Below are 25481 nucleotides of genomic sequence, written 5' to 3' on the forward strand. Positions count from 1 at the left end.
AGCACAGGTAGGACGGCAGCCATCCTTTGCCCTCCACCTCTACCCTTGTTGGTTGAAGTTTATGTACAATGCCGAGCCTCCCACTCTCTGCAGACCTCATCACTTTTCATGGAGTTTCTTTATACTTGCTCTTTACAGTACACCACCTACAAGGCAGGGTGCAGTCTAAACCAGAAAGAATTCATACATTTATTTACCTTTTCAACTTTTACGACTTCAGATTGTTGAGCATTTTAATTTAGAACCTTCTTTTCTGGATTGGAGGTAGACCTCTACTCTTCTGCTTTTTTTTTCTTATCAGCTTCTATATGAAAGAGTTATGGCCAGTTATTAAATTATTGGGCTGTTCGCCTGGAATAAAATTGAGTACAGTTTGTTCTTGAATCCAGGTGCCCTATTCAATAAAATTTGAATGAAAATGTACTTTTTCTATATGCTCAATATACTGTCATTTCTAACTTACCAGGAAGAAGGGCTCAAGCCCCAGTATTAAGTATTTTAAAAATAATTTTTATTTAGTGCCTACAAATGACAGATGGTTATTGTCAACAACTAAACAGTAATGTCTCAGCTTCTTGCTATGCTTCATGCAATGTTTCAAGCTGAGGAACATTTTTCAGTATTACAGGACCATTTATTTTCCTGTCTTGCTTGCTTTATCAAGTATGTTAAGTCTCCCTTGATCGCTTATCTATTATATCTGCTCACTTTTACTGTTCCACTTATGGTTGAAAGTGTTAAATTTACATAGGAGAAAGACCAAGAAGGAACCAGTGGGGGTTACCACACTTTGTATTCCCAGCAATGTATTAAGAGTTTGAAAATGTTGTAAAAAACATCGCTTTAAAAGGGTTTTTGGATACCACGGCTTATAAATGGTTGGAAGACGTCTTCACAGCTAAAGGGGCCAAACAAAGTGCGAACAGTATTTTTTATAACGTTTTCAAACTCTTAATACATTGCTGGGAATACAAGTGCGGTAACCCCCAGTGCTTGGTCAGATTTTGAATGTAAAATTGAAAATGACTTGGTTTTTCAAGATCCCAATTTTTTGTTCTTCTGATTGATTACAAAGCTTTAGAATCATGAAGCACTTTTTGCAGTTCATAGTTTGTCTTGTAGTTTAATGCTTTTGAATTAAAATGATTATAACATTATTTCAAAGTAAAAGGAAAAATCTAATAAAACCTGTGTGTGTGACTGTGTTGGTGAGAGAACATATCATTATTGGTTTTGGAAGCCACCAAAAATATAAAAGATCTGTCTTTATTCTTCAGAGCATATATAACCATCATATTTAAAAAGTCTTATCTTCCAGCAGTGTATTAATTAATGCAAAAATATCTCACTGGGCTTTGTGGATAAAATATTTGAGCTATCCTACATTGTAAGCATGTGCTACCTCAATAAGCAGGAGCAGTCTTTGTATTTGTGCCTTTAGTTGTCATAAAATTGACTAATCAGACATAGAAGAAATGGAAATAACTTTTATCAGAGGAGAAATATTCCAGGTGTATGTGTTTGTGTGTTAAGTGCCGTCAAGTCGCTTCTAACTCATGGCAACCCTATGAATGAAAGTCCTCCAAAATGTCCTATCTTTGACAGCCTTGCTCAGATTTTGCAAATTGAGGGCTGTGGCTTCCTTTATTGAGTCAGTCCATCTGTTGTTGGGTCTTCCTCTTTTCCTGCTGCCCTCAGCCGTTCCTAGCATGACTGTCTTTTCCAGTGACTCTTGTTGTATCATGATGTGACCAAACTACGATAGCCTCAATTTAGTCATTTTAGCTTCTAGGGTCAATTCAGGCTTGATGTGATCTATAACCCACTGATTTGTTTTTTTGGCAGTCCATGGTATCTGTAACACTCTCCTCCAACACCACATTTCAAAGGAATCTATTTTCTTCCTATCAGCTCTCTTCACTGTCCAGCTTTCACACCCATACATAGTAATAGGAAATATGATGGCATGAATTAATCTAGTTTTGGTGGCCAGACACATCCTTACACTTCAAAATCTTTTCTAGCTCCTTCATGGCTGCCCTTCCTAGTCTCAATCTCCTTCTGATTTCTTGGCTGCAGTCTCCCTTTTGGTTGATGGAGGAGCCAAGGAATAGAAAGTCTTCAACAATTTCAATTTCCTAATTGTCAACCTTAAAGTTGTGTAATTCTCCTGTAGTCATTACTTTTGTTTTCTTGATGTTCAGCTGTAGTCCTGCTTTGTAGTCCAGGTCTATATATAGTAGTAATTATTATCTATACAATATCACTTATGTGCATGGTGCTTTGTAAGTACAAGGAAACAGGTCTCTGACCCGTGAAGCTTACTTTGTAAAATTGGTCTTAAAGATTACAACAAAAAGTGGGAAAGCTTGTAGAGTAGATATAAACAGAGGGAAATATGCATTCCGTTCAATATATTAGGCTTAGTTTTGGGAAGGGCAAAGCCTTCAATGAAAATATGGGTTTTGAAGAGAGGTGTAAATGAAGTTGACCTTGGACTAAGGGGATTCTCAACTTATCTGTATTTGTGGGTCCTCAACTCTGGAGGACTTGCCTCATTATATCCTATTTTGCACACTGTACGCAGGCCCCAGGGCTAAATTTTTGACAGGAACATTATCCGGTATCAATACACACTCAGATGCAGAGAAAATTATATTTCTGTTATCAGATAGTGATGCATATGCATCATATAGAGTCTCTGTTTGCTCTTGCAGCAAAGAAAATAAGGTCTAACGTGGTATCGGAATAAGCAGCTATTTTTCTTTTAAATTAAACTGTTTTAGTATATCCCATTATCTATTTAATATTTTACTTGCTAATCTATTGTATTTGTATTTTATTTATTTGTTGTAGCAAATTGTGATGGCCAGTAGCTATATACAATAAAACCTCTTACTGACTAAGGGATGCATGTGTTTGTGCACCTGACCCATGCATGGGTTCTTTAAACCTGTGTGTGTGCAACCTTGTATGGAAGTTATTTATTATTATATTATTATCTAGGGAATGAAAGCAGTTTACAAAACCAATGCAAAAATACATATCTCCTTTAGCTGGCAAAATAATGTTCACAACCTTACTTCCCTTATAGGATAAGGAACTTCTGCTGGATTGAGGAGTAGACAGGAAGCCAGTATAGGGGGTTTAAGCATCAGAATTATAAAACACATGAAAGATTTGAGAGAAAGATATGGATAGAGGGGATAGGGTGAATTGTGACAATGGAATGCCAGAGAGGAGGTTGCAGTAGTTAAGATCAGAGAGAACTAGTGCGATAACCAGAATTTTGTTGAGGAGGGTAGAGAGGAAGGGTTGTACTTATACTTGTTGCAAAGGAAGAAGCCTGACTTGACAACCAACTGAAAATGGAGAACAAAAGAGAGAAAGTCAAAGGTAAAAGTCAGGCTTTATATTTGTCCTACAGCAGTGATATTCACTCAAGTGGCTACCTATGACTCTTTGACATGCCACCTGTGGCTCTTCTGAGCATTGTTCCTTAATGCAACACTTGCCCCATATTTCAGGAAAGCGGGCCAAGCTTTTGTGTAGTAGGGCTTGTGGATGTGGACAGATGGCCCCCACCTTGAAAGAGCCACCAGAAGTACAATAAGTTGCAAGACTTCCTGAAGTGCAAGCATCATGCCAGTGATAGAAGTAAATGTGGCTCTTTTGGTTGATGGTAGCTGTGCATGTGATTCCCCACAAGTTATGGAGCGAGTACCGCTGTTTAGTGTGAGTTGTTAATAATACAGGGAGAGGTGTAACGACCCACAGGGCAAAAATTGAAAGCCCCCCCCCCCGAGCTTTCCCAGTTTTTCAAACACAAAATAATGAAATGTAGGAAAATCGGGGGATGGGGGTGGAACCTCCTATGAATATTTTCTCTTTTGAAATGAGTAAAATGCTTTTTAAGATAAGGTTTTATTCACCCAAAATGTGTAGTGTAGATTTTTATGTGAGGTAGTCTACAGCAGGGGTCCCCAACCTTTCTGAGCCTGAAGACACCTTTGGAATTCTGACTCAGGGTAGTAGGTGCTACTGCAAAATGGCTGACCTAATTATTTTGCTGGCATTGTGCCTTATATGTACTGACTTTACCCTCCTTTAAAAGTGAATATTGTTTAAAAATATTTTCTTCCTGGCATACACACACACATCACACACACACACATTGAGCTAGCTAAGAAACCCTTGTACAGCAGCATCTTATATTAATTTTACAAGTATCTAACACACTTATACGAAAGGAAAAGGAGATAATGCTTCTTTTCCCTTTATATGAGGCCTTTTCTCATGAGGCTAGCCATTTTTATCCTGCACTTTTACTTGTAATAATGACAGTGCTGAAGGACTGTTGAGGACTCCTTGCAATAAGAGTGGGATCCTGGCCAGATTTTGATAAGAGCATAAATGGTTTTGTAAAGTGGATAAAATGTGATGTGTTAATGTTATTATCAACTTCCCCCTGAATTATAGAAATGCAATAAAATTGGGAAGTTCTGATGACTTCAAAAGAGGTTCCTGTTAGGTGCATAAAGCATCATAGCTATACAGCCCAATTTTTTATTTTTATTTTGTCAGAATCAATTTCCATTGTGCTTCTGGAATATCACTCTGCTGTTAGCATTATACCAAAACATTAAAAGCGTAAGCTAAATCTGTACCACAATATAATATGAGAGGAAACAATAAAACCACAAAAAAGTAGTTGATGTTGCCTTATAATGGGGACAGAAAAGGGGGAATTAAAAAAAGAGAAATGGGGGAGGAGGCATGCAAAGGATGCCAAAGTGGTGGGAAAAGGAGAATGAGAGAGGGGAAGTTGAGGGGAGCAAATCTCTCTGTCACTCACACATTCTCTCTTTCACACACACACACGCACACTAGGGCTGAATTCGGCTCTCCGTTTTCCTGCCTTTTTTGAGTTTGGTTCCATCCAAACTAAAAACCGCCGAATCAGGGGAAATTCGGCTGTTTTTCGGTTCGTCCCGAATCGACAGCCCTAACGCACACACAAAACAAAAAAAGCCCAAGTGCAGGGAGAAGAGGGTGAATTTGAAAAAATACATGGGGGAAGGGTGAGGTAAAAGAGAATAAAACCAACACAAAATAGGAAGCCTGAGAGGGGAGAGGAAGAAAAGAGGAATCCAAAGGTATGAAGAAGAGGACCAAAGGAGGATTTTCTCTGGACTGTTCTGCCCCAGACAGCATTACATCTCTGCACTCTCCTCCCTCCAGGTCTCCCCCACTTTCTGTACTCCCATTCAGGCCACTCAGTTTGCTTTGGTCCCAGGCTATATCAGCACTCAGGAAGAGAAGAAGAAGGCAGGTTGGAAAAGGGAGAAAAGCCTTTCTCACCATCTTCCCCCTCACGTCAGCAAGCTTGCTTTTTTCTGGGGCTTTAGTACCACTGCTCAGAACAAAAGAAAGCTAGCAGTTAATAGGGTGGAAAGGGAAATACTTTTCTTCTATTAAACTGAGTAAAATTTAAAAAGTGAGTCCCCCCCCCCCACGTCCTTGAGGGTTCCCTACCAAGATGGCTTGGCTCAGTGGCTGGCACCATAGCTTTCTTAGGTAGAGGCTACTGAGCCATAGCTTTCTTAGGTAGAGGCTACTGAGGCCATAGCTTTCTTAGGTAGAGGCTACTGAGGGGGAGCTGAAGACAGACGGGCAGATAAATGTAGGTTGGCTGTTGGGAAGGTAATAAGGAAACAGGGAGAGCGTGTGGGGGCTTTCAGGAAAGGGAAAGAGGAAATAGTGGGGGAGAGGGAAATTAGATGCCTTCCACAACTCCTTGCGGGTTCCCACTTGTGGTCCCTATGACTCACTCCAGTCAAAAATCTGACCTCAGCATTCTGTACCTTCTGTAACTTCAAGGGCAGCCCCATGTAAAGGTCATTGCAGTAATCTAATCTAGATATTACCCCACCAGTATCACTTCCGTTTTGTCAGGATTAAATTTTAGCTTTTTTGCCCTTATCCATCCCAAAACCACCTGCAGGCACCTGTTCTTGGTTTCCACAGCTGGAAGCCCAAGATGGAGCTATCACCTTTACATTGGTGGCAACTCAGTCCAAATTTCTAGATGACTTCTCCCAGTGGCTTTACGTAAATGTTGAAAAACATGAGGGACAAGATGGAACCTTGCAGAACTCCATTGGCTAAGGGGCAGAGCAGCAATCCCCCAGCACCACACTCTGAAACCTACCTTTGAGGTAGGACCGAAACCACTTCAGGACAATGCCTCCCAGTCTCAACACTGAAAGGCAGTCCAGAAGGATGCCATGATTAATGGTATCAAAAGCTGGCAAGAGCTCAAGGAGAATTAACAGGGTTGTACTCCCCCAGTCCTTCTCCCAGTGCAGGTCATCCACCAGAGTGACCAAGGCTGTTTCAGTCCTGTAATGGACCTGAACAATCCACTTCATTCGGGGATGTGTGAAATTGCCCCGCCACCACTCATTCAGTTGCTTTGCTCGAGGATGGTACATTTGAGACTGAACGGTAGTTATGCAACTCTCCTAGGTCCAGAGTAGGTTTCTTTAGGAGTAGACACCCCATGCTGCTTCAAGGCAGGAGTGCCCACCTCCTCAGGGAGGCATTTATTGTTTCAAGAACTCAGTCTGCCAGCCACCGCCCCCCCAGCAGATTTGAGCAGCCAGAAGGGGCAAGCGTTGTACAAGCAGGTAGTGTGTCTAAAACTTCCAAGAATCTTGGATATGAAAACTATATTAAACATGTTCAACCTATCTGTAGTTAAACTCAGCTGTAATTAAACTATTAATTCAGTATTTTCTTTTTTAGAGAATTTAGAGTGATCTACTCCCATATGTCTTCCAGGAAACTACCTAAAGATGATTTAATTCAGACTACAACACAAATGACTGAATGAAACCCAGCTGCTCCTTTAAATTGAGGAAAATTTAAAAAGAGAAACACTAAGAATCCAATCCTGTGGATTTTATGTTGTTTGAGCAGTAAAGTAAGTTTAAGCATGATAAGAAAGGAAGGTATGGACATATTTCAGTTTTTTTCTCAATAATTTCTGTTTTAGTTTGCCTTTTTCAGGGAAAAAAAATACCAGGCTTTTTTCTGTAGGTTCAAATTTTCCAGAAATTTCATATCTCTAGATAGGGAGGACATATCAGATAGAGAATTGTATAGCGGGAGAGAGAAAATGCAGTTTTACAGAAGGGAAAGTTGGATGGAATCATCATATGGAGGGTACTGAAAGTCATGGTCTTTGTTGAGGAATGCCCATGTTGTTTGATTTTACAAATGTGAAGGATAGCTTCCGAAGCACAAATATAAAATTGACATCCTGCCTTTGAATATTTTTATGTTCCTTCTGTGTCATTTGTAAAATCAATTAAGAGATTGCATAGAGCAGGAAGTAGTCAAATACATATTTTTGCTTAGGCTAACAGGAGAATTAATTTACTTGTGTCTGTGGCTGTATAGTTAGGTAGGGGATACACTACTCCTGTGTTGTTAAGTAGCCGTTTCCCTCTTGACTAGGATTTGTATATTCATCAGGAAGCCACAGGAAGGACACTGTTTCCTGGATTCTCCTACGAAGTGCAATACTGTGCCCTGTAACACATCAGTTACTGTAAATGTCAGTACGGGAAAGGGTATTTTTAAGCTTTGATTTAGTGAGAGCTTACAGGCAAGCCAGCTGTTAGCACTTCTTAACTGCTTGTCAGTGGGTAGGAGCTAGAGAAGAAGGCATCATTGCTGAACGGTTTTGTTTTGTGATTAAGAGAAGCAGTCAGTCTCAACACGTGCTGGCTTGTGCTACTTGTCTTGTTGTACCTTCTGTCTTTTTCTTGGTTCTTTTTTGTCCTTGTACTTGCCAGTCATTTCAGCAAATATGCTTCGAAAACAGTTGAAAACAAGACAGAAGGAACTGGTTCTTAATTCTGTGCTAAGCTCATACCTATGTATAAAGGGCGGTGCACCTAACAGAACGGTAGTGTACTAAATATAAAGGGTGACAGGAAGTATGCATGTTCAAACAAGTACATTTTCTATATACGCATACTTTGTGGTAACCAACATTATTGAAGTTTGTATTTTTTCTAGACCATGGAAGCGCTTGACGTATGCTGAAACATAGCTCTTTATCAACAGACTTTGTAAAGTAGTGTACACGTTTTAAAGAATTTCTTCCTAAGTCCCTGTAAGCCCCGCTTATATCGATGCTTAGTGCTGAGGGCTGGTGGTGCACACAAACCACTAATCTGTGTCATCAGGCCTGTCATAAAACCCATCTTTCAATGCTTCTTTCTCCATGAACTCTTATAGCCTAAACAAAGTAGTTAGCCTCAGTGATATGTTCCATAATCCAAAACCAGAAGCCATGTATTACCTTTTATTGTGTATTTTTGATAGATCACAATGGGTAACCGTGTTAGTCTGTCACTAGCAGTAGAAAGAGCAAGAGTCCAGTAGCACCTTAAAGACTAACAAAATTTCTGACCAGGTATGAGCTTTCATGAGCCACTTCTCACTTCTTCAGATGTTTTGGTTAATCTTAAGAATCAGTGGATTTTTCTTGGATTTTTCCAGTACATGGTCCAAACCTCTCCAAGCCACGTAGGTTTCTTTATGGCATTGACTATAATGTAAATGTATTACCTTAGTAATATCCACTGCCACTTTCATTTGCTTGAGCACTACTACTTTAGTGCATTATTGTACTATTGTATTATTATACAATGTCATCGATGTTATACTCTGCAAACCATGTTATATTCCAAAATGTTCAATCCAGTGGTAGTCAGGCTGACATCTGGGTATGTGACAGTCCATTTCCCTGCATTTCAAGAGCGCCTATTTGTTTGTAGCCCATACATTACTGGTTTGAAACTGTATAATTGTTTTTTGTATATTCCTCTGTATATTTATACTTTTATTGTTTGTTTGTTTTTTACTTTTATTGATGTTAGCCGCTCTGAGCCTGGCTTTGGCTGGGAGACAGCCGGTTATAAGTCCAATAAAATAAAAATAAAGAAGATGAGTACATTAATATGATGACAATACAGATCTTTACATCATTTTATTAATAATATAGGCTTTCAAATACAGTATTTTCTACACAAGCTATTTTGACATTTAGGCATGTAGCTTGTAGATGTTGGTGATACCTTCTTTAAATTCCTGCTCAAAAACAGGTTTTTCATGTTGAAGTGGTTTGTCCCTAAATCAAAATCTGGCACTTTTAAGCATTGACTCTAGGGACCAAACTAGATAGGAGGCTGGAAATCTGTAATTGATGGCTAGCTGTTTTCTGTTGGTAAATGGCAGGGTAGACAGGTTAACCTTCCTCTACTATGCTCATCAATTTCTGTATCTCAAATGGCCCCTGGAACTGTTACTTGTCCCATTGTACCATATTTCTGGTATGTTGCTAGTGTTTTTCCCCAGTGAGGCAAATAGCAGCTCTGGGGAGTTCTTCCAGATTGGGAAAAAAATCAAATGGAAAAGTTAAGCCCCTGCTCCTGTTTCTGCCATTAAAATTAGCTTCTGTCTCCAAAGTAACTTAATTCAGATGCTTATCCTTTATTTAGAATAACTAATATTTGTATGTTCAGTTGGGTTCTTGGGGAGAAGCTTGCTAGGCGTTATATTCCTCAAATGAACCTTTTGAAAACTGGAAAGAACTATACTTATCAATAAATGTTAACATCAGCAAATTTTCAGCTTAATATGGTAACTGCTGAATAGTTACTAAAGGAACACCTTATTGCATGAAAAAAATAAGTAAAATGTCTTGCCTGTGACTTTACTACATCAAAATACCTGGAGACTGTTTAGACTTCTGCCCTGCACTTCATCAGTTCAGAATTTAAATACACAGAAGGGATTTTGCAGGATTCATCTTGCTCAGTTTAAACATGGGGTATTGTATATAAAAATGTCCCTGTAGGTGCAAAGTGAGAGAAATATACTATGATAGATTTCATTTTAATTGGGACAATAGCATTCAACATGTGTGTTTTGCTACCCATAGTTTGAGGTCATACAATCCTTGTGTCTGTTTTTTAATCTATTATAAGGAATCAAGCAAAGATTGCTGATACAATCTTAGACTGATTGGCTTGAAGAATGATATCAAGTCTTTATTGTTGTTTTAGCTATAAATTCACTCTTAGTTTGCCCTTCCTGCTCTGTCTGGTTTGAACGTTCAGAGGATGGATCAGTGAGAAGCTGTTTTGAAGGATGGAGTTTTCCTCAGAAATAGTTTTTTTAATGTGGATCTTAAAAACCACATTAAGATCCACATTTTAACTTGGATCTCAAAGACCACATTAATGGGGACTTATATTCTGCTGGATCTCCGTTGCTATGTATGTTGATCTACTTACGATGTTTGAACTCATCAGTTTTTGCCAAGGGGTATCAACCTCTTTCTTGGAATGTGCTGTGGTGGTATAATGAATGTTAAAGATTCCTCAGATGTGGAACAAGCTTGCCACATACAGTAGCTGCTCTGCAAAAGGATTTAATGTAGCAGCAGGCTAATTGTATGAATTTGCTTCTGAAATGAGCCCATCATCCGCACTCAACCTGTACCTGATTACAAGACAGTACAAACCTATGAGGATTCTGTTTTGTAGTCTAAGAGCAGGATTGTTATAGTTAAGAAGTGGGGTTTGGGTCAGCTTTGTGACTCACACACCAGTTGTTAACTTGAACAGTTGTTGCACCAGTGTTTCCACATTTTATTTCTTTTTAAAAGATAGCGTTATCTTAAAATTTACATGTTATTGAGAATATTCCTGCTTTAATTTGTTTTTCCTTTGTTTACACAATGTGTTACTTTAGAGAAGGAAAAGTATTATGCCTGAAGAATCAAACATTAATATTCTTTTTCCTGTCTTGTCTCTGATAGCATCTGCAATACCTGATAATGGGAGAAGGTCCTGTCTAAAGCTTAAAGTCTTTGTACGACCTGCAAGTAAGTTCTTTAGATATCGCTTTAGAGGTAGCTTTTATAGCGCATGCTTCGTTTGGTCCAGTAAACAGCAGTAAAAACTTCTTTTTACTCTTAAATCTTGTGTGGTATCTGTTCTTTATAGCGGCATTTTTTTCACCATATCTTTTTTACCATTTTTCACAAAGCTTTTTTCTTATTTGTTTAAGTACATAGCAGTTGCTAACTTGTTGTTTCTTAGACTGTTGTACAAAAAGACAATTTTCCTGGCATTTGCAAAAGTGCCACAGGCTAAGATATAATATATACATATAATAGAATTATAAATCAGATAGAACAAAAAACAAAACAAAAAAAAACAAAAAAGGAAAATGGGGAATTTAAGGGTGTCTAACTAACATATTTGGCTGTTATCTCTATTTTTGTTATAGACAACTGTATGAAAACTATAGGTGTTCATGATCGTGTTTTCGATGTTAACGACAAAGTAGAAAATTCATTAGAACCAGCAGGTTAGTATGCTTAGAGAATCTCTGTTAACAAATGCTTCTATCCCTCTGGTGCTTCTGCTTCTCTTCCCCCTCTTCCTCTGCATGGTTTGCATGATAAAATGACTCTGCTTTTGCTCATTTCTTGCAGTGCTAATATTGCTTATGATATATCTCATTTGCTAGTGCTAGTATTCTTAGTAGTGAACAAAAGGCAAAGTGTGCTTTTTTCCATAACAAATGATTTACTTAAACATGACATCCCAGTTTTAAAAATGGAGTAATTCTTCTGTCCCTATTTCTACCCCATTTTTATAATAACTTGCCGCACCACGATATCCATTTTAGAGTAAATGTTTAAGAAAGAAAATGTGTGTGTGTGTATATAATGAAAAACTGTTCCTTCACATATTTACTGTCTCCATGTAAAAGTATTTAAGTTAGCGCATAGCCTGCACACTACTCATAACAGATAATATAGTGTTTTTTCTAATAAAGCAGTTGCCCAATTGCTTGACAGACTCTTATTAAGTATAGTCAAGGGGCCTTTCCCCAAAAACGTCACTTTTTGGTCATAATTCTACATCAGGTATTTTAAGTTCTTGTTGACAGAATTACATCATTGCCAGTTTTAAAAACTGGAACATGCTTATTACCAATGTATTATGTGACCCTCTGCACAGTACAACTAATACCATGAGTGAAAGAGTGTTTTGCAATATTCATGCAGGCTCTGTGAATCCAGATATATCCAACTAAGCACATGGCTTTTCAGCCTGAGCTCCGTGAAAAGGTTTGTGTGTTCAAGTGTGTGCATATATGCACATACGTGTGTGTACATTTAAAGAATGCCTCACATTAGATGTTTACACAAATGTGTACACATTTGGAAGTGTTGCAGTGCTGAGAAATAGTCCTACCAAATGAAACTCTTTTGTATCTCACTGGTTTTGATGGGACTTAATTGAACAGATGTTTCTCTCTTTCCCATTTTAAATCAATAGGACTTAAATGTGCAGAACTTTGGCTGGGTCGCATACTAAAATATAAGTATATAGAGATGTTGCATGTGTGCATGAATTCATATATGCACACTGTTGCCTGCTCACAAGTAACCATGTTTTGCAAACAATCTCCCCGCCCACCCCCAAGCAAATCTCTAATAGGCTTTTAGGGTTTTTTTAGATTATTTGAGAGTATGCGTGTGTCTGGTGTGAACTAGGTATTTTTTTTTCCAGTTCTGTTTTTATAGTGAAATTATTAATGAATTTTTAAAAATGAAAGTGTTTGCATAATATTTCTGTGGACATTTCTTTTACTTAATCTCTTAGCATTCTCAACTAAATAGGATACAGATCTATGGTCTTTGATCATTTATATTAATTTGTTTTTATTGGAAATAACTCTTGCACACTTGGAAATGGTCCTTTTTCATTGAAGGGTTTCTCACATGAAATTGTTCTGGCTTCTTGTGGTTGCTTGTTTGTGTAAAAGAAAGTATTTTCCTGTAGAACTGAGGAAACTCCTTTTTTATCAGAAGAATGAAGGACTAGAAGTTTTGGAAGACTACATCTTTCTTCTGGACATTAATGTTTGTGACTCGCCATTAAGGGAAATGTAGATGTAACTCACATTGTTATCCTTGCTTAAAAGATGAGTAGTGTGCCATGTGATTACTGATCCCCTCCCAATCTTTTCTTGATCGCATATGAAATTCCCCCTACATTATCTCTTTACCCTAGGCCTGGCTTATGCTATGCAGGGCTCCCTCTTAAACATGACTTGCTGAACAGCTTCTTCATGGTTAAAACTGGTGCTGATATAAACTTTGATCATTGTTAAGGATGGTTGGCAAGGGTGGTAGGCATTCATACACAAAAAATGGAGAAGATCACTTCTTCACTAGCCCTAGTGCCACTGTGGTACATGGAACTGTGCAGAGAGCTATGTAGTGACACTTAGTTATAGAATGTCATTATTAGAACGGAGCATATCAGAAAATTCCAGTCTCAATAGGGAAGAAAGCAGTTCAAAGAGTCATCCAATCAAGTAACAACACACAGAGAGAAACCATAATTCAGTACAGAGTTCAGTAGCCTTAACACTGTATAGCGTTGTGGCCACAAAGACAACCATATAAATTGATTAAAGTTCCTATTGTAGAATAATTACTTAAATGGCATAAATCATTTTTCCAACAGATACCTGTCCAGCTTTTCTTCAAATAAATGAAATTGTATAAGGTCTAGTAAACTGTTACCCTTTGCTTCATTATTGTGCTACAGAAGGGTTTTGTAGTATTTATCCTATTCCTTTTGTCCTGTGAATTTAAATTCCTCTGTGGATGTTGTTTAAATATTGGGAAAATTGCCAACTCATTCCCTGTCTTTCGCAGTTACTGTTTTTATTTACAGTAATCATACAGTAACATCTGTTGCTGTCCTAATTAAGACTTTTTGTTTAGAATCAGGATCTTGTAACAAAAATTTTAATCCATCCTGGCTGAGTAGCAGTCACAACCAGTAAAGGAAAACTGTTGTCCAACAAAAGGTCCCAGTTCCATAAAGATGTAGAGCAGCTGCAATTGCTAGTGTTGTCAGCTGTGGCTATTGACGTATCCCATTTGTAAAACTAATCATAAACATTTTCTCAACATTTCTAAATATCTTTTAGAAAAGAAGAGCAGAAAAATAGTGTTTGTGAGTCCGTACAGCAAAGGGATGTCAAATCACAATACAAAGTGTAATTGTGGGCAGGGATGTCTCAGTAAAATCACATTCAGACTAATATCAGGGCTTCTTTTGTAAGAGGTATTTCTATTGTACACACAAAGTACCCATGGGATCAATGCTTTCCAACTAACTTCCATGGCAGGACAGCCCTACAGAGAGATATTTAACCAACTTTGAAGTTAATAGAAAGTTCAGGCTACATCCATACAGCAAGTATTCTCAGTTTTGCATTAATTGCTGCTGAAATTGCAGAATATTTGCATTGACGATAGTGTGTCCACACGGGAGTTTTCTGTGCACCTTTTGGCACCTTTTCTTAAATAATAATTGCAGTAGCAAGTATTAAAAACTATCAAAACAGTGACATCCTTGAGACTAACACAGGGAAAAATAGCACCCATTACTGGAAGAATATTTGAAAAATCACACTACCTCTTTAACAATAGAATCATTTGCTAATAAGGTTCAGATTTCTAACACCTTACTATTACTATGCTGCAGGGATCATTTGGTTGCATGCCGTCTTAAATGTGGAGTAATATGCATGCCTTTTTGATGTACATCTATGGTTCACATGTTTTCCTGTTGTCTCTTACAAAGGATATGGGATGGAGACACGTTAGGGTCACAGGGCACAATGGGCAGTCAATTATACTTATTCTCCATTGCATAATTCTATGTAATTTATGCTTCTAAACGGGGTTTTTCTATTTTTAAGAAGTAGAAAAACTTCTTTTTAAGTAGAACACCTGAGTAGCAGGAAAAATAATACTTCACAAAGAAAATACTTTGTATTAAATTCCCACAATGCTCTCTATGAACATAAATTGTAAAAAAGGTACGAGCAGTAATTTCTGAAAGAGTCTATACCTGTGCAGTCTCACAGTAGCTGTGGGTGAGGTTTAGAATTTGGGACTAACTGATATATATAAACAGCACTGCCTTCATATTTATGTTTTTGTAGCAGTCAAAACATGCTACAACAGATTTTAATTATACTGGTTGAAATGCATTCATTCTGCCTGTGTTACAGGCAACCATAGGCCAGGTTCCAAATAGCAGGTTTTCAGCATGGCCAGTGGGATTTTCATTTCTCTTCCCCCTCCCTTTGACTAGTAGTCCTTTGCTTTGCTCAATTTTAACATTTATTTTAGATGTTTTACCTTACTTGACCACAACAGTCAAAGTGAAGAACGCAGAATTCAATTAGATCACAAAAATAAATAACTTTAATTAAACACCTGCACTATAACACAGTATTAAAAACATTGCCCCCATACAATTCCCAGAAGAAAAAAACCACAGTATTTTGCTGCTCTTGCACATTTCTACAGTGGTTTATCATTGGCATGAGATCACTACTTGGGAAACACAAGCCCAAAGTAACTTCGGCAAATGGATCTAGTTGCACAGCTCTTTCATGGGTGTAGTAATTTTGGTATGCCCAAAGAATCCATCAAGCAATGCAGGTTTCTTTTTTTATTTCAAACAATGAGATAATTATAGTCTGTATAAATTGTCTCCCTTATATCAATCAAGAAAAGTTGGGAAACGTGGTTTTTTACAACTCCTAAATTCTGGATCATGTAATTTATTATGTATGTCATCACCTCAGTTCCCTAGAATGAATAAATTCTTGCACATGCAGAAAGGCTGTCTTAGGAATCACAGTGGCCTGAAACAGAGAGCTTCTGTGAGCTCCATCCAGTATAAATGTGTGGAGGTGTTCCCACAGAAAAGAAGACAGCATGTTGCACCATACATTCATGTGTATGTGTTTTATAAACTGCATTGAAATTTTTTACTTCTGTCTTTGCCCAGTGCCTTCTAGATATGTTGTACAATCCAAAAATTACACAGACCTGATAACTAGGATGTAATTTACTTCCACTTACCTATGATACATATGTTGGACTGTGTAACTTGTTCCAGTAGCATTTAGTGAAACCTGAGATTGTTTTGAATCTAGTAATTGACTTAAATATATACCACTTCTGCTCCATTTTTAAGACTGTTAAAATTTACAGATTTGAATCTGTGGCTAAACTTTTTTATGAAATTGTTAATAGGCAGAGGCTAAATGATGTTTATAGGGTTGATTTTATTTGATCAACTGCTTGATGGTATGCCAAAAAAGGTATTGAAATTTGAAAATCTACAGATTTTATGTAAGCATAAATGCATATTCCTTTCTTTCTTTTTGGCTTAAGATCTAGTCTGAAGAAGAGTTCTGGTGACTTTGGAAGTTTGCTCACTACTTAGAATCATAGAATTGGAAGGGACCACCAGAGTTATCTAGTCCAACCCCTACACAATGCAAGAAATTCACAACGGCCCCCCACCCCCCCAGTGACCCCTACTCCACGCCCAGAGGATGCAAATAAATAAATAAACCCCTCCAGGATCCCTGGCCAATCTGGCCGGGGGGGAAATTGCTTCCTGATCCCAAAGTGGCAATAGGCATTACCCTGGGCATGTAAGAAAGGGCCACGAGAGCCAAGCACTGACACTACCCTTTCTGCCTACTCTTTCATGATCTGCCTAATTTTGTGATGTTTTAATTTGTCATAATAAAGGTTTTACCCTGTTACTGGTTTTGGATTTTTTCCCTAATAGAACAACATAGCTACCTACAATTTATGACTTAACCTGTGAATTCCATTTACCTAGGGCACTTTAGATAAATTCCATAAATTACTTCTTTTTTCCTAGCCTAAATCTGTTGAATAAAGAATAAATGCATTTCCTTTCTAAATAGTTTAAGGATCCATTTTAAACTTATTAATTAGTGTGAGGACTTTTTAAAATGCTCTACCTTCATACTTTAGGTTTTTTCCAGATTCAAAGGGAGGCAAGTTGACATAGTACATAATACAGAAATATAATCCAGAATATAATCTAGAATAGAGGTAAAGTACAATATCTTCGAATGAAAGCCAGCTACGTTTAATATGGCCAATATGCTTTCTGTAGTGAATCACTTGTTTGTCATTTGTTTTCTAAGCTGACTTGCATTTGGGGTTTTTTGAACATATGAATCAGACCCTTGGTCCATCAAAGTCAGTACTGTCAGTACTGCCAACAGTATGGTGATTTCAAAGGAAAAAGTGGGTTCTAAAGAAAAGCAGAATACTGTTCATGCTGCAGGGCCACCAAAGATGGCAACTGCTGTGTGGTAAGGATATACAATTAGGATTTGGAAATATTCAGAAGCTCTAAATAATACTATAATCAGAAAAATTCATATAATTCTGAATCTTATAGTTCTAAAATAATTCTTTTCTTTTTTTTGAGGAAAAAGGTTTATTAATATGCTATAGTATATACCTAGGCATAGACACTATATTATTACAAGAAATATTTCCCAAATTCTTTGCAATTGTTATACATCATATCCCTTAATTAAATTTGTCAATTTGATTAGGAGAAAGGTTACCTTACATTTCAGAATCCACTTGTCAACTATAGGACTTAGGTCTGATTTCCAGTATCTTGTAAATACTAGTCTAGCAGCTGTCAACAGATGTGCAATTAAATTCTGTTAGTCTTTTAGAACAGCAGCTTTTTAGCTTAGTAGCATGACCTTGGAAGAAAAGGGGAAGTCTATATCGAAGCCTTTTTTAAAGATAAGCTATAATAAGGGACCAATAGGTTTGTGCTCTACAACATGTCCACCAGATGTGCAGATAATCTGCATTTGGTAATTTGCAGAACCAACATTTATCCTGCATAGATTTTAGCTAATTTAGCATAGATTTTAGCTAATTTAAGTGGCAATAAGTGCCATTGATTTAACATTTTTATTGCATTTTCTCTGAATCCGAGGGAAATAGAGAAAATTAAACTGCAGGTAAAGATATGTTTCCATTTTTCTGCCCCCTTCAGGAATGGACTGTAAATCTCTACTGCAGATGCCAGTGGCAATATGCCTGGTGATACAAGTCCATTTATAATCCAACGCTCTTTATTATAAAGTCTATTTCTTAAGTGTTTATTCAACACCAAGGAGGTCGTTAGAGGCATCTTAACGTAATGTCATTCTATGGTAACTTCTGAGGAATCTCCACTATCACCAAACCATTTGTCGATCCATGCTAGACATGAAGCAGCATGGATTAATTTTATGTTAGGAATACGTAAACCACCTTTATTAATTTTATTCTGTTCTACTAATAATTTAACCATAGGGTTTTTTTACTGTTCCATGTAAACTCGTCAATCATGGATTGCCAGTATATATATTGGATTTTAGGCATCAGTATCATTTTCACAGCATTAATTTGATCCATAGTGGAAAAGGTAAAAGTTTTCCAGAGAGCAAGTTTACTTTTTTATATCTAATAGGATTAAAGTTAATATCAAACAGCATTGTTCATGCTGATCCTGATTCCCAAATAAGCTACAAAAATTTTGGTAGCCTTGATTCTCCTTAACTAGCTTTGTGGTGAAAAACATTCCAAATTTACATTGAAAAGAAGCGCCTCTGTCTTTTTGATATTTAATTTATAACCTGCTACCTTTCCGTATTCATTTATGAGAGTTCCTAGACTAACTACCGAGTTTTCTGGATCAGTTAAAAATATAACTATGTTATCGGCATACAGATTTATCTTATATTGATGGACTCCAATTTTAATGCCTTTTATATTAGGTGATTCTCTAATATTGCTAGTGGCTCCAATGAGATATTAAATAGTAATGCTGACAAGGTGCAACCTTATTTGACACCTCTTTTTATCTCAACTGGTTGAGATAATGTGTCATTATTCTTAATTTAACTGTAGAGTTTGAATATATAATTCTGGCCCAATCTTTAAAATTGTCACCAAATCCAAATGCATCTAAACATTCCAATAGATAATTGTGTTTGACTCTGTCAAAGGTCTTTTCAACATCCAGGAAAAAAAAAACTGATTTAAATTTAGAAGACTTTGCATATTGAATTAGGTTTAACACCTTGCTTATATTTGTTGTGGCCATTCTACCGGATATAAAACCCATTCGATCTTGCAATTATGCCTTTAACTCTATTAGCTAACACTGTTGTTAAAATTTTGTAGTTGTAATGAAGAAGACATATTGGATGGTATGATCTGACATCAGATGGCTCTTTCTTTGGTTTAGGAATAATTATCATTTTTTACTCTGTCTATGACCTTGGTAACCTCATATCAGCAAAAATACAATGTATAGCTTCTAATAATAGTTGTAAAACAATATGTGAGGAGGTTTGATAGAATCCAGGCATTAGCCCATCAAGTCCAAGTGCTCTTGCAAGCCAGGTAACCTGCTTTCTATAGAAGTCAAGGGGAATCTGAATATTAGGAAGTATTCCAGAAAAATAAAGCATAAAGTTGCAAGACGAGCAAAGTGAAAACTATTGCTCATTAACTTGGTCTGGCTTCTTGAGAAAGGAAATGAAAACATTTCCCAGACAGCCTGGCACTAAGGATGGTGGGGGCAGAGAGGTCAGTGTCCCCTAATTGGTGTTGATTTAGGGTTGCCACAGGCACTGGGAAAGGATCCGAGGGAAACCTTGTAAAAAGTGCCTTGCTTTGGGGGTTTTTTAGTGGAAAGTGGCTGTTCCTATTGACTTTAATGGAATTCTGGATATTTGGAAATTCTGAATTTTCTGAATCTGAGGGATCCTGATTTTAGTGCTAATGCACATCCCTACTGTATTGCTTCAATGCTGGTTGTTTATTGACTCTTTTTTTAAAAATCCATGTTAATTTCACTTCACTTTGGGGGAGACGCAAAACTGCATTTTTTCGAGATTTTGTACATTTTCCATAGCCAAACAGTGGCCATAAAATGACAATTTTGCACATTTTCTATATCCAAACAGTGGCCATAAAATGACACTTTTGCACTAATTTTTTGAGGGAGATATTTTTATCTGGTTAAATAATTATTTTGAAAGTGAAGTTCAATTATTGAACTGTTCAACGTGTTTTTTAAAACTTTAATGTTTTCACATTTGATATATGTTATTATTCTAAACACATTTGCTCTCAAGTGTTAGAATTAGATATGGAGTTTATGATTAGATATGGGGCTTTTCCGAAGGACTATTAAAATTATTTGTAAAGGGGTTTGTGGTCCTAATAGTATCCTTTTCTGAGCTTCTACCTTGGATGAATACTCTGGTGTTTTACAGCTCCAATGAAGTCGTCACACTGTATGTGAACTAAACTCCTACACTCAACTGCTTTCTCAGTATGGCCCACTGTAGTAGTATTTCAGAGCCTCTGGAGGCACCACATATAGACAGTTGCAACAGTGGACTGGGTGGGGCATGACTGTAGCAGGGTATCTGCTTTGCACACACGAGGCCCTAGGTTCAATCCCCAGCATCTCCTGTTAAGATCAAGTGATAGATAATGCGAAAAACTTTGTCCTGAGATCTTGGAGAGCTGCTGCTAGTCTGAGTAGGCTTTAGCGGACTAATGGTCTGATTCCGTATATGGCAGCTGTATGTGTTCATGTGACATCTTCCCTTGAGCATTCTTCAGTAGTTGTGAATCCAGTACTTCTGAGCTATTCTATAGTTTTTAGAAACTAGTGGGGCTGACATAGCAAGGCCACCTCTAAACACTATGGCTATATTCTATCTTTACTTCACTGCCAGTTTAACATGTGGACTGTGGGGGATTTGTGGAAATGTTGTGTTAATGGTGTGAGGCACCCATGGATACTGGAAATGCTTTCAGTCATCACACAAGGAGCATGGACAGAGAAAGAGAGAGAGAGAGAGATTCAAAAGGCATTCTCGGATTTGAGCCCATGCTTATCCAACATCTCATTTACTGGTTTTCTATATCCATTGACATTGGGGAGATTTCCTTAATACAGGGAGGTAAGCAGAATATGGGTCACACTTTACGAATAATGACCTGTTACAGTTCTCAAATTCTACAATGGCATAAGTTTTGTTTTTTCTATGTTTTTACAAAAAGTGCTTTAATGTGTTTATGGCATAATCCTGAGAGGTCATCAAGGAATCAGAACTTCATTGGAATATCTGTTTTCTCTTTGAACAGATGATACTGTACATGAGTCGGCTGAGCCATCCCGTGGTGAGAATGCAGCACAGACACCAAGGATATCCAGTTGGCTTTTGGCAACCCTGCTGTTTCTTCTGGCAATGCTTTTGACGTTATAGCACATATTCTAGTAACCTGTCACAGACAACATCAGGGTCTTGGAACATCAAAGATCCCCTTAACTGTTCATCCCAAGAAAGGGACTTTATATAGGTTTTGCAGATGTTCATTTGTTTCCTTCTCCCCAGCCCCACCACTTCCCTCTCTGCAACCTGAACTATGAACAATACTTGAAGAGGAATAATTAGTCCTCTTCCCACTACCAAACTTTCCCATGGCTTTCCCTGATCCCTTCTGAAATAAAAAGGACTCCAAATGAAAATGCCAAATTTCAGTATTGACACTAGTGATTCTTACTTTCCTCTGCAGTCTCTCTTAAGATACCACCTCTGTTAGCTCGCTATATCATCTGTATATGGACAAGGAAGAATAGTGGCAGATGCAGTCAGTTGGAGGATAAGGAAGTTGTGTGGAAAAACCAAGAGGAGTTTTGACTCTCCGATACAATATTTATGGCTCCTTATTCAGCACTGTAAAGATCATCGTACAAGGCACTGTGTCATCATGTCAGGACTGGAGGGGAAATATTGAGAATAGATAGAGTATAACACCATTTCCTCCATGAAGTTTTCAATGAATGAATGGGTTTCAAAGAGGGAAGAGACACTGTTTTGTATGCAACTGCCTTGAAAACTCCTTTTGACAGTAGAACTTGTGCTCCACAACAGAAGCCCTGTCTTTAGGGTGAAATAAAGTGACTACTGAGGAATGCTAGCACACAAGCAAGGCCAGATTTAGGAAGATACACTGGGGTTTGAGTGCCTCTTTTATTTAAGTGAATTGTGCACACCAGATTATTATTTTTCTTTTGAAACTGATCACCATGGTGCTACAATATTTTTTCTTCAAATGCAAAGAGGCATTTTCTTTTTCCTTCCCTCCTTTTTTTATGAGAATAAAGTGACCTTTTCCAGGGCTGACTCACTAGCCAATAGCCTTGGATACTGCTCTGGGTGATGATACATGCTAAGATGATGGCAGCACTGAATAGAACAAACATGGTCAAAGACGCTTAATCCCCTGCAATTTTTCTCCCTTGGAAGTTGGTCAAACATTGGAATAAAATGCATTTGGGAAGGGGACAATTGTTATAGAAGGTGGGGTGTGAAGAGAAAAGGGAAAGTAGAGTATATTGAACTCTGGAGTGAAAATTCAGGCATTGGTTTTATATTTCTTTTGATTTCCTGCACAAATGAAAAATAGTCAATGTCTTTTTCAGAAGGAGATGAACTAGATGGACTCCCAAAGACCTTTAATTTTTTTTTAAATTAGGATAGAAAATGCATTATTTAGCTATACCTTGTGCTAAAAGTATATATGCTTGTCCTATTTGAAGAGATGAAACATTTGACATTTAAAGATTACAGGGCGCTGACCTACAGGGTTTGAATCAGGTGTTTAAGCATCTTTGCATAACTGATATAACATTAACAGGCAAGGTTTTCCTTGTAGGTTTCTGTAGGACTAAGTAGCCTGAATTTTGACTTCAAGAGAGAGGGTGAATCAGAGACACCATGAGAGTCCCTGTTTAGTAAGACCGGCTTTTGCTCCAGAATTGTTGAGAACAAAATGTTAGAATAACGGGTTAGATTCCACTCCCAGTAGGATTTTGACAAGATGACAAAAGTATAATTTAATCCTAAATCAAGATGCACATGGACAGCATTTTGTGAATGTCTCATTATTTTATGACAGGAAAGTAGTTGTCTAAAGTTGAAGAATTTCAGGATCCAAAACTAGTGGAAAGAGAATAAATGATGTTAAGGCACTCTGGGCTTGCCTGATACTATACAGTATGGGTTGCGTTTCAGAGCAAAGAGGTATCAGATATTGCACTACACAAAAAATGTCACAGTCTACATTGAAGGATGATCCTACTTACTTTACAATACAATAAACAAACCTCTAGCTGATAGGTAGGCTTGATGCACGTACACAGCTAGGAGTGGGAGAACTATGGGGTAATAACCTTGAAGACAGTGAGCAATGTAAAGATAAGGTTGCATTCCTGTGAAGATAGCATATCAATCACAAACATGAGACGTATTGCTTTGCTATACTGATAATGACCATAGTAGTTTCCCCACAATTTACAAATAATAAAAGTCCAGATTCACAAGCTCACATTGCTTCAAGAGCATGCTCTTTAAAAAATAAATTTTCACCACCATGAATTTGACCTTTTGCTTTGGCACAATGTGTTTGCTAATCCAATGAATTAAAGTGACACTATTTTACAGTGAAAAGGTGAGCCGCCGTGCTGCATAAAACACAAACCTTGTAGGGGAGTAAGTTTATGGGACCTGCACTTTGGATACTTGATGTCATCAGGCAAGCTCAGTCATGTCAAGCCAGAAATTTCTTCAGATCTGTGAATCTCTCTGGTGGGTACGCGCGTGTGTGTTGTCTTGAGTCGGAAACTCGAAAAAGATATCAGTGTCCAAGCTCACAACAGCCCTTCTCCCCCAGTCTGAAGAGCAAAATTGCACCTCCACCACCACCACCGTGGCAGCCCATCAGTCCTGGCAAGTCTGCCCTGCGTGCCCCCCTCCTGATTTGCCAAGGGCTTTGCAAAGGAAAGCTGGGAAATAAGGATCATTCAGTTTGGTGGATACTGTGTATCCTTTAATAGACAACAAGGTAACCTTTCGTGTTAGTTTAGAAATATTGTTTTGTACTGTACTTTCTTGGATGGCAAAGGAAAGGCAAGTAAAACAAAAGGGGGAAAATGCTATGTTCCTTAAATTCTGTATTATTAGCAGCCTCTGTTGTATATAGTGTTTGATAATAAAGTATTAATTTGATTCTTATGTCTTTTGTAAGTGAGAAAAAAATAGACTTTCGTGATATTAAAAATAAATAAATAATACACCCACTGATGATTATACGACAGAAGCATCCATAACGGCTACTGAGAATTGAATGACAAGTGGCCACGACATGTGAACCATGCAGGACTCCCCCCACCCCATTCACCCAGACTCAAGATTTCACAATGTCATGATTCCGAGCAATGTGGCATTTGATGACCAGTGTTTTGTCCTCAATGTTAATGGTCTGATGTTGGAGCTCTATGGCATTTAGGGTTAACCTTTCCTTTTGGAGTTGGGTTTTTTAGTAGCATTTAGCATTTTCTTTATAAGTTTTCTTTCCCAATAACTTTTTAAATTTCTTTCTGTCAACCGTTTTCAAAAGAGGCCTTGCCAGCATCTTGTGTGATATGATTTGATTCCCCACACCAATAAACAATGTTTGGGAGAAGTCAGATGGACATAATTTTCTTTCCTTCTAACCACTACAGAGGGAAAGAAATGGTAGCTGGTAGAAGAATGTGATTTTTACTAAACTCCGTTAGTTGCTTTCTAAAAGCAGTGGCTGTATCAGTTTTGGAAGTTCTAAAAAACTCATTCGTACTGCAGTCAGATTATGTTTGTTCACCAGTTTTACTTTACCAGTCCCCTGCATTGAATTTGTTTTTTTTTCTCTGCCTCAGCCCTGCAAGTTCTCCTTTTTCTCCCCCCCCCCTTTAAATTTGAAGCAGTGAATGAACAGATCTGTTTCTGATTTGGCATTACCAAGTTTTTCCCATGCATTCACCCCCAAGTTTTTCGGATGTGAGACAAATCTCCCTACAATAGGCGTGCTGCCATTGTCTGTACAGTTTAATAGATGCTGGCATGTTGGAGGTTACCCATGAGTCTACAAAATCCGCTTTCCATACTTACTCTTGACACCCCATTGAAACCACTCATTGTGTGCCCTTCTGGGTATGAAAGTCCAGCTCAGTGTGGTCCTGTGCTTGTACTGCCCTGCTTTGCAGTTTCTTTGCACTTATTCATTGAGTTCTGTTTTTTAAATGCTTACATTATATGATCTTAAAAGCAATTGTAAAAATGAAACAAACACATAAGATCTGTATTTGTATATACACATGTCCGTACAATTATATCTGAATAAAAAAAATTAAAAGATTTTCATCATTTTAATGGATTCTTTTAGGCTATAGTTTTGTTTGCTGAATAACGCCTTTGTTTCCGGGGCTAGTTATCCATCTTAAATATTTGTGGGAAGGAGAATACTGCAATGAATACAGCACTGAGAGGTTCTGTAGCAGTTCGAATGCAATTTCTGCATGCACTAAAATACCTAGAGC

At 37.7% G+C, this 25481-nt stretch overlaps 1 protein-coding gene across 2 annotated transcripts in view; it reads left to right on the forward strand.

Moving 5' to 3' along the window:
* Nucleotides 1-21881, forward strand: part of EFNA5 (ephrin A5) — a 237714-nt gene extending 215833 nt beyond the window's left edge. Inside the window, exons 3-5 of one of the 2 annotated variants that reach the window (XM_056848274.1) lie at nt 10901-10966; nt 11374-11454; nt 21206-21881. In XM_056848274.1, the coding sequence (XP_056704252.1) occupies nt 10901-10966; nt 11374-11454; nt 21206-21327 (269 nt within the window). In that variant the 3' untranslated portion in view covers nt 21328-21881. The remainder of the gene's footprint in view (nt 1-10900; nt 10967-11373; nt 11455-21205) is intronic. The other variant, XM_056848275.1, reaches the window with a different exon arrangement.
* The last annotated feature ends 3600 nt before the right edge of the window (nt 21882-25481 follow it).

The sequence above is a fragment of the Euleptes europaea genome, chromosome 4 (assembly GCF_029931775.1).
Source record: "Euleptes europaea isolate rEulEur1 chromosome 4, rEulEur1.hap1, whole genome shotgun sequence".
NCBI lineage: Eukaryota > Metazoa > Chordata > Lepidosauria > Squamata > Sphaerodactylidae > Euleptes > Euleptes europaea.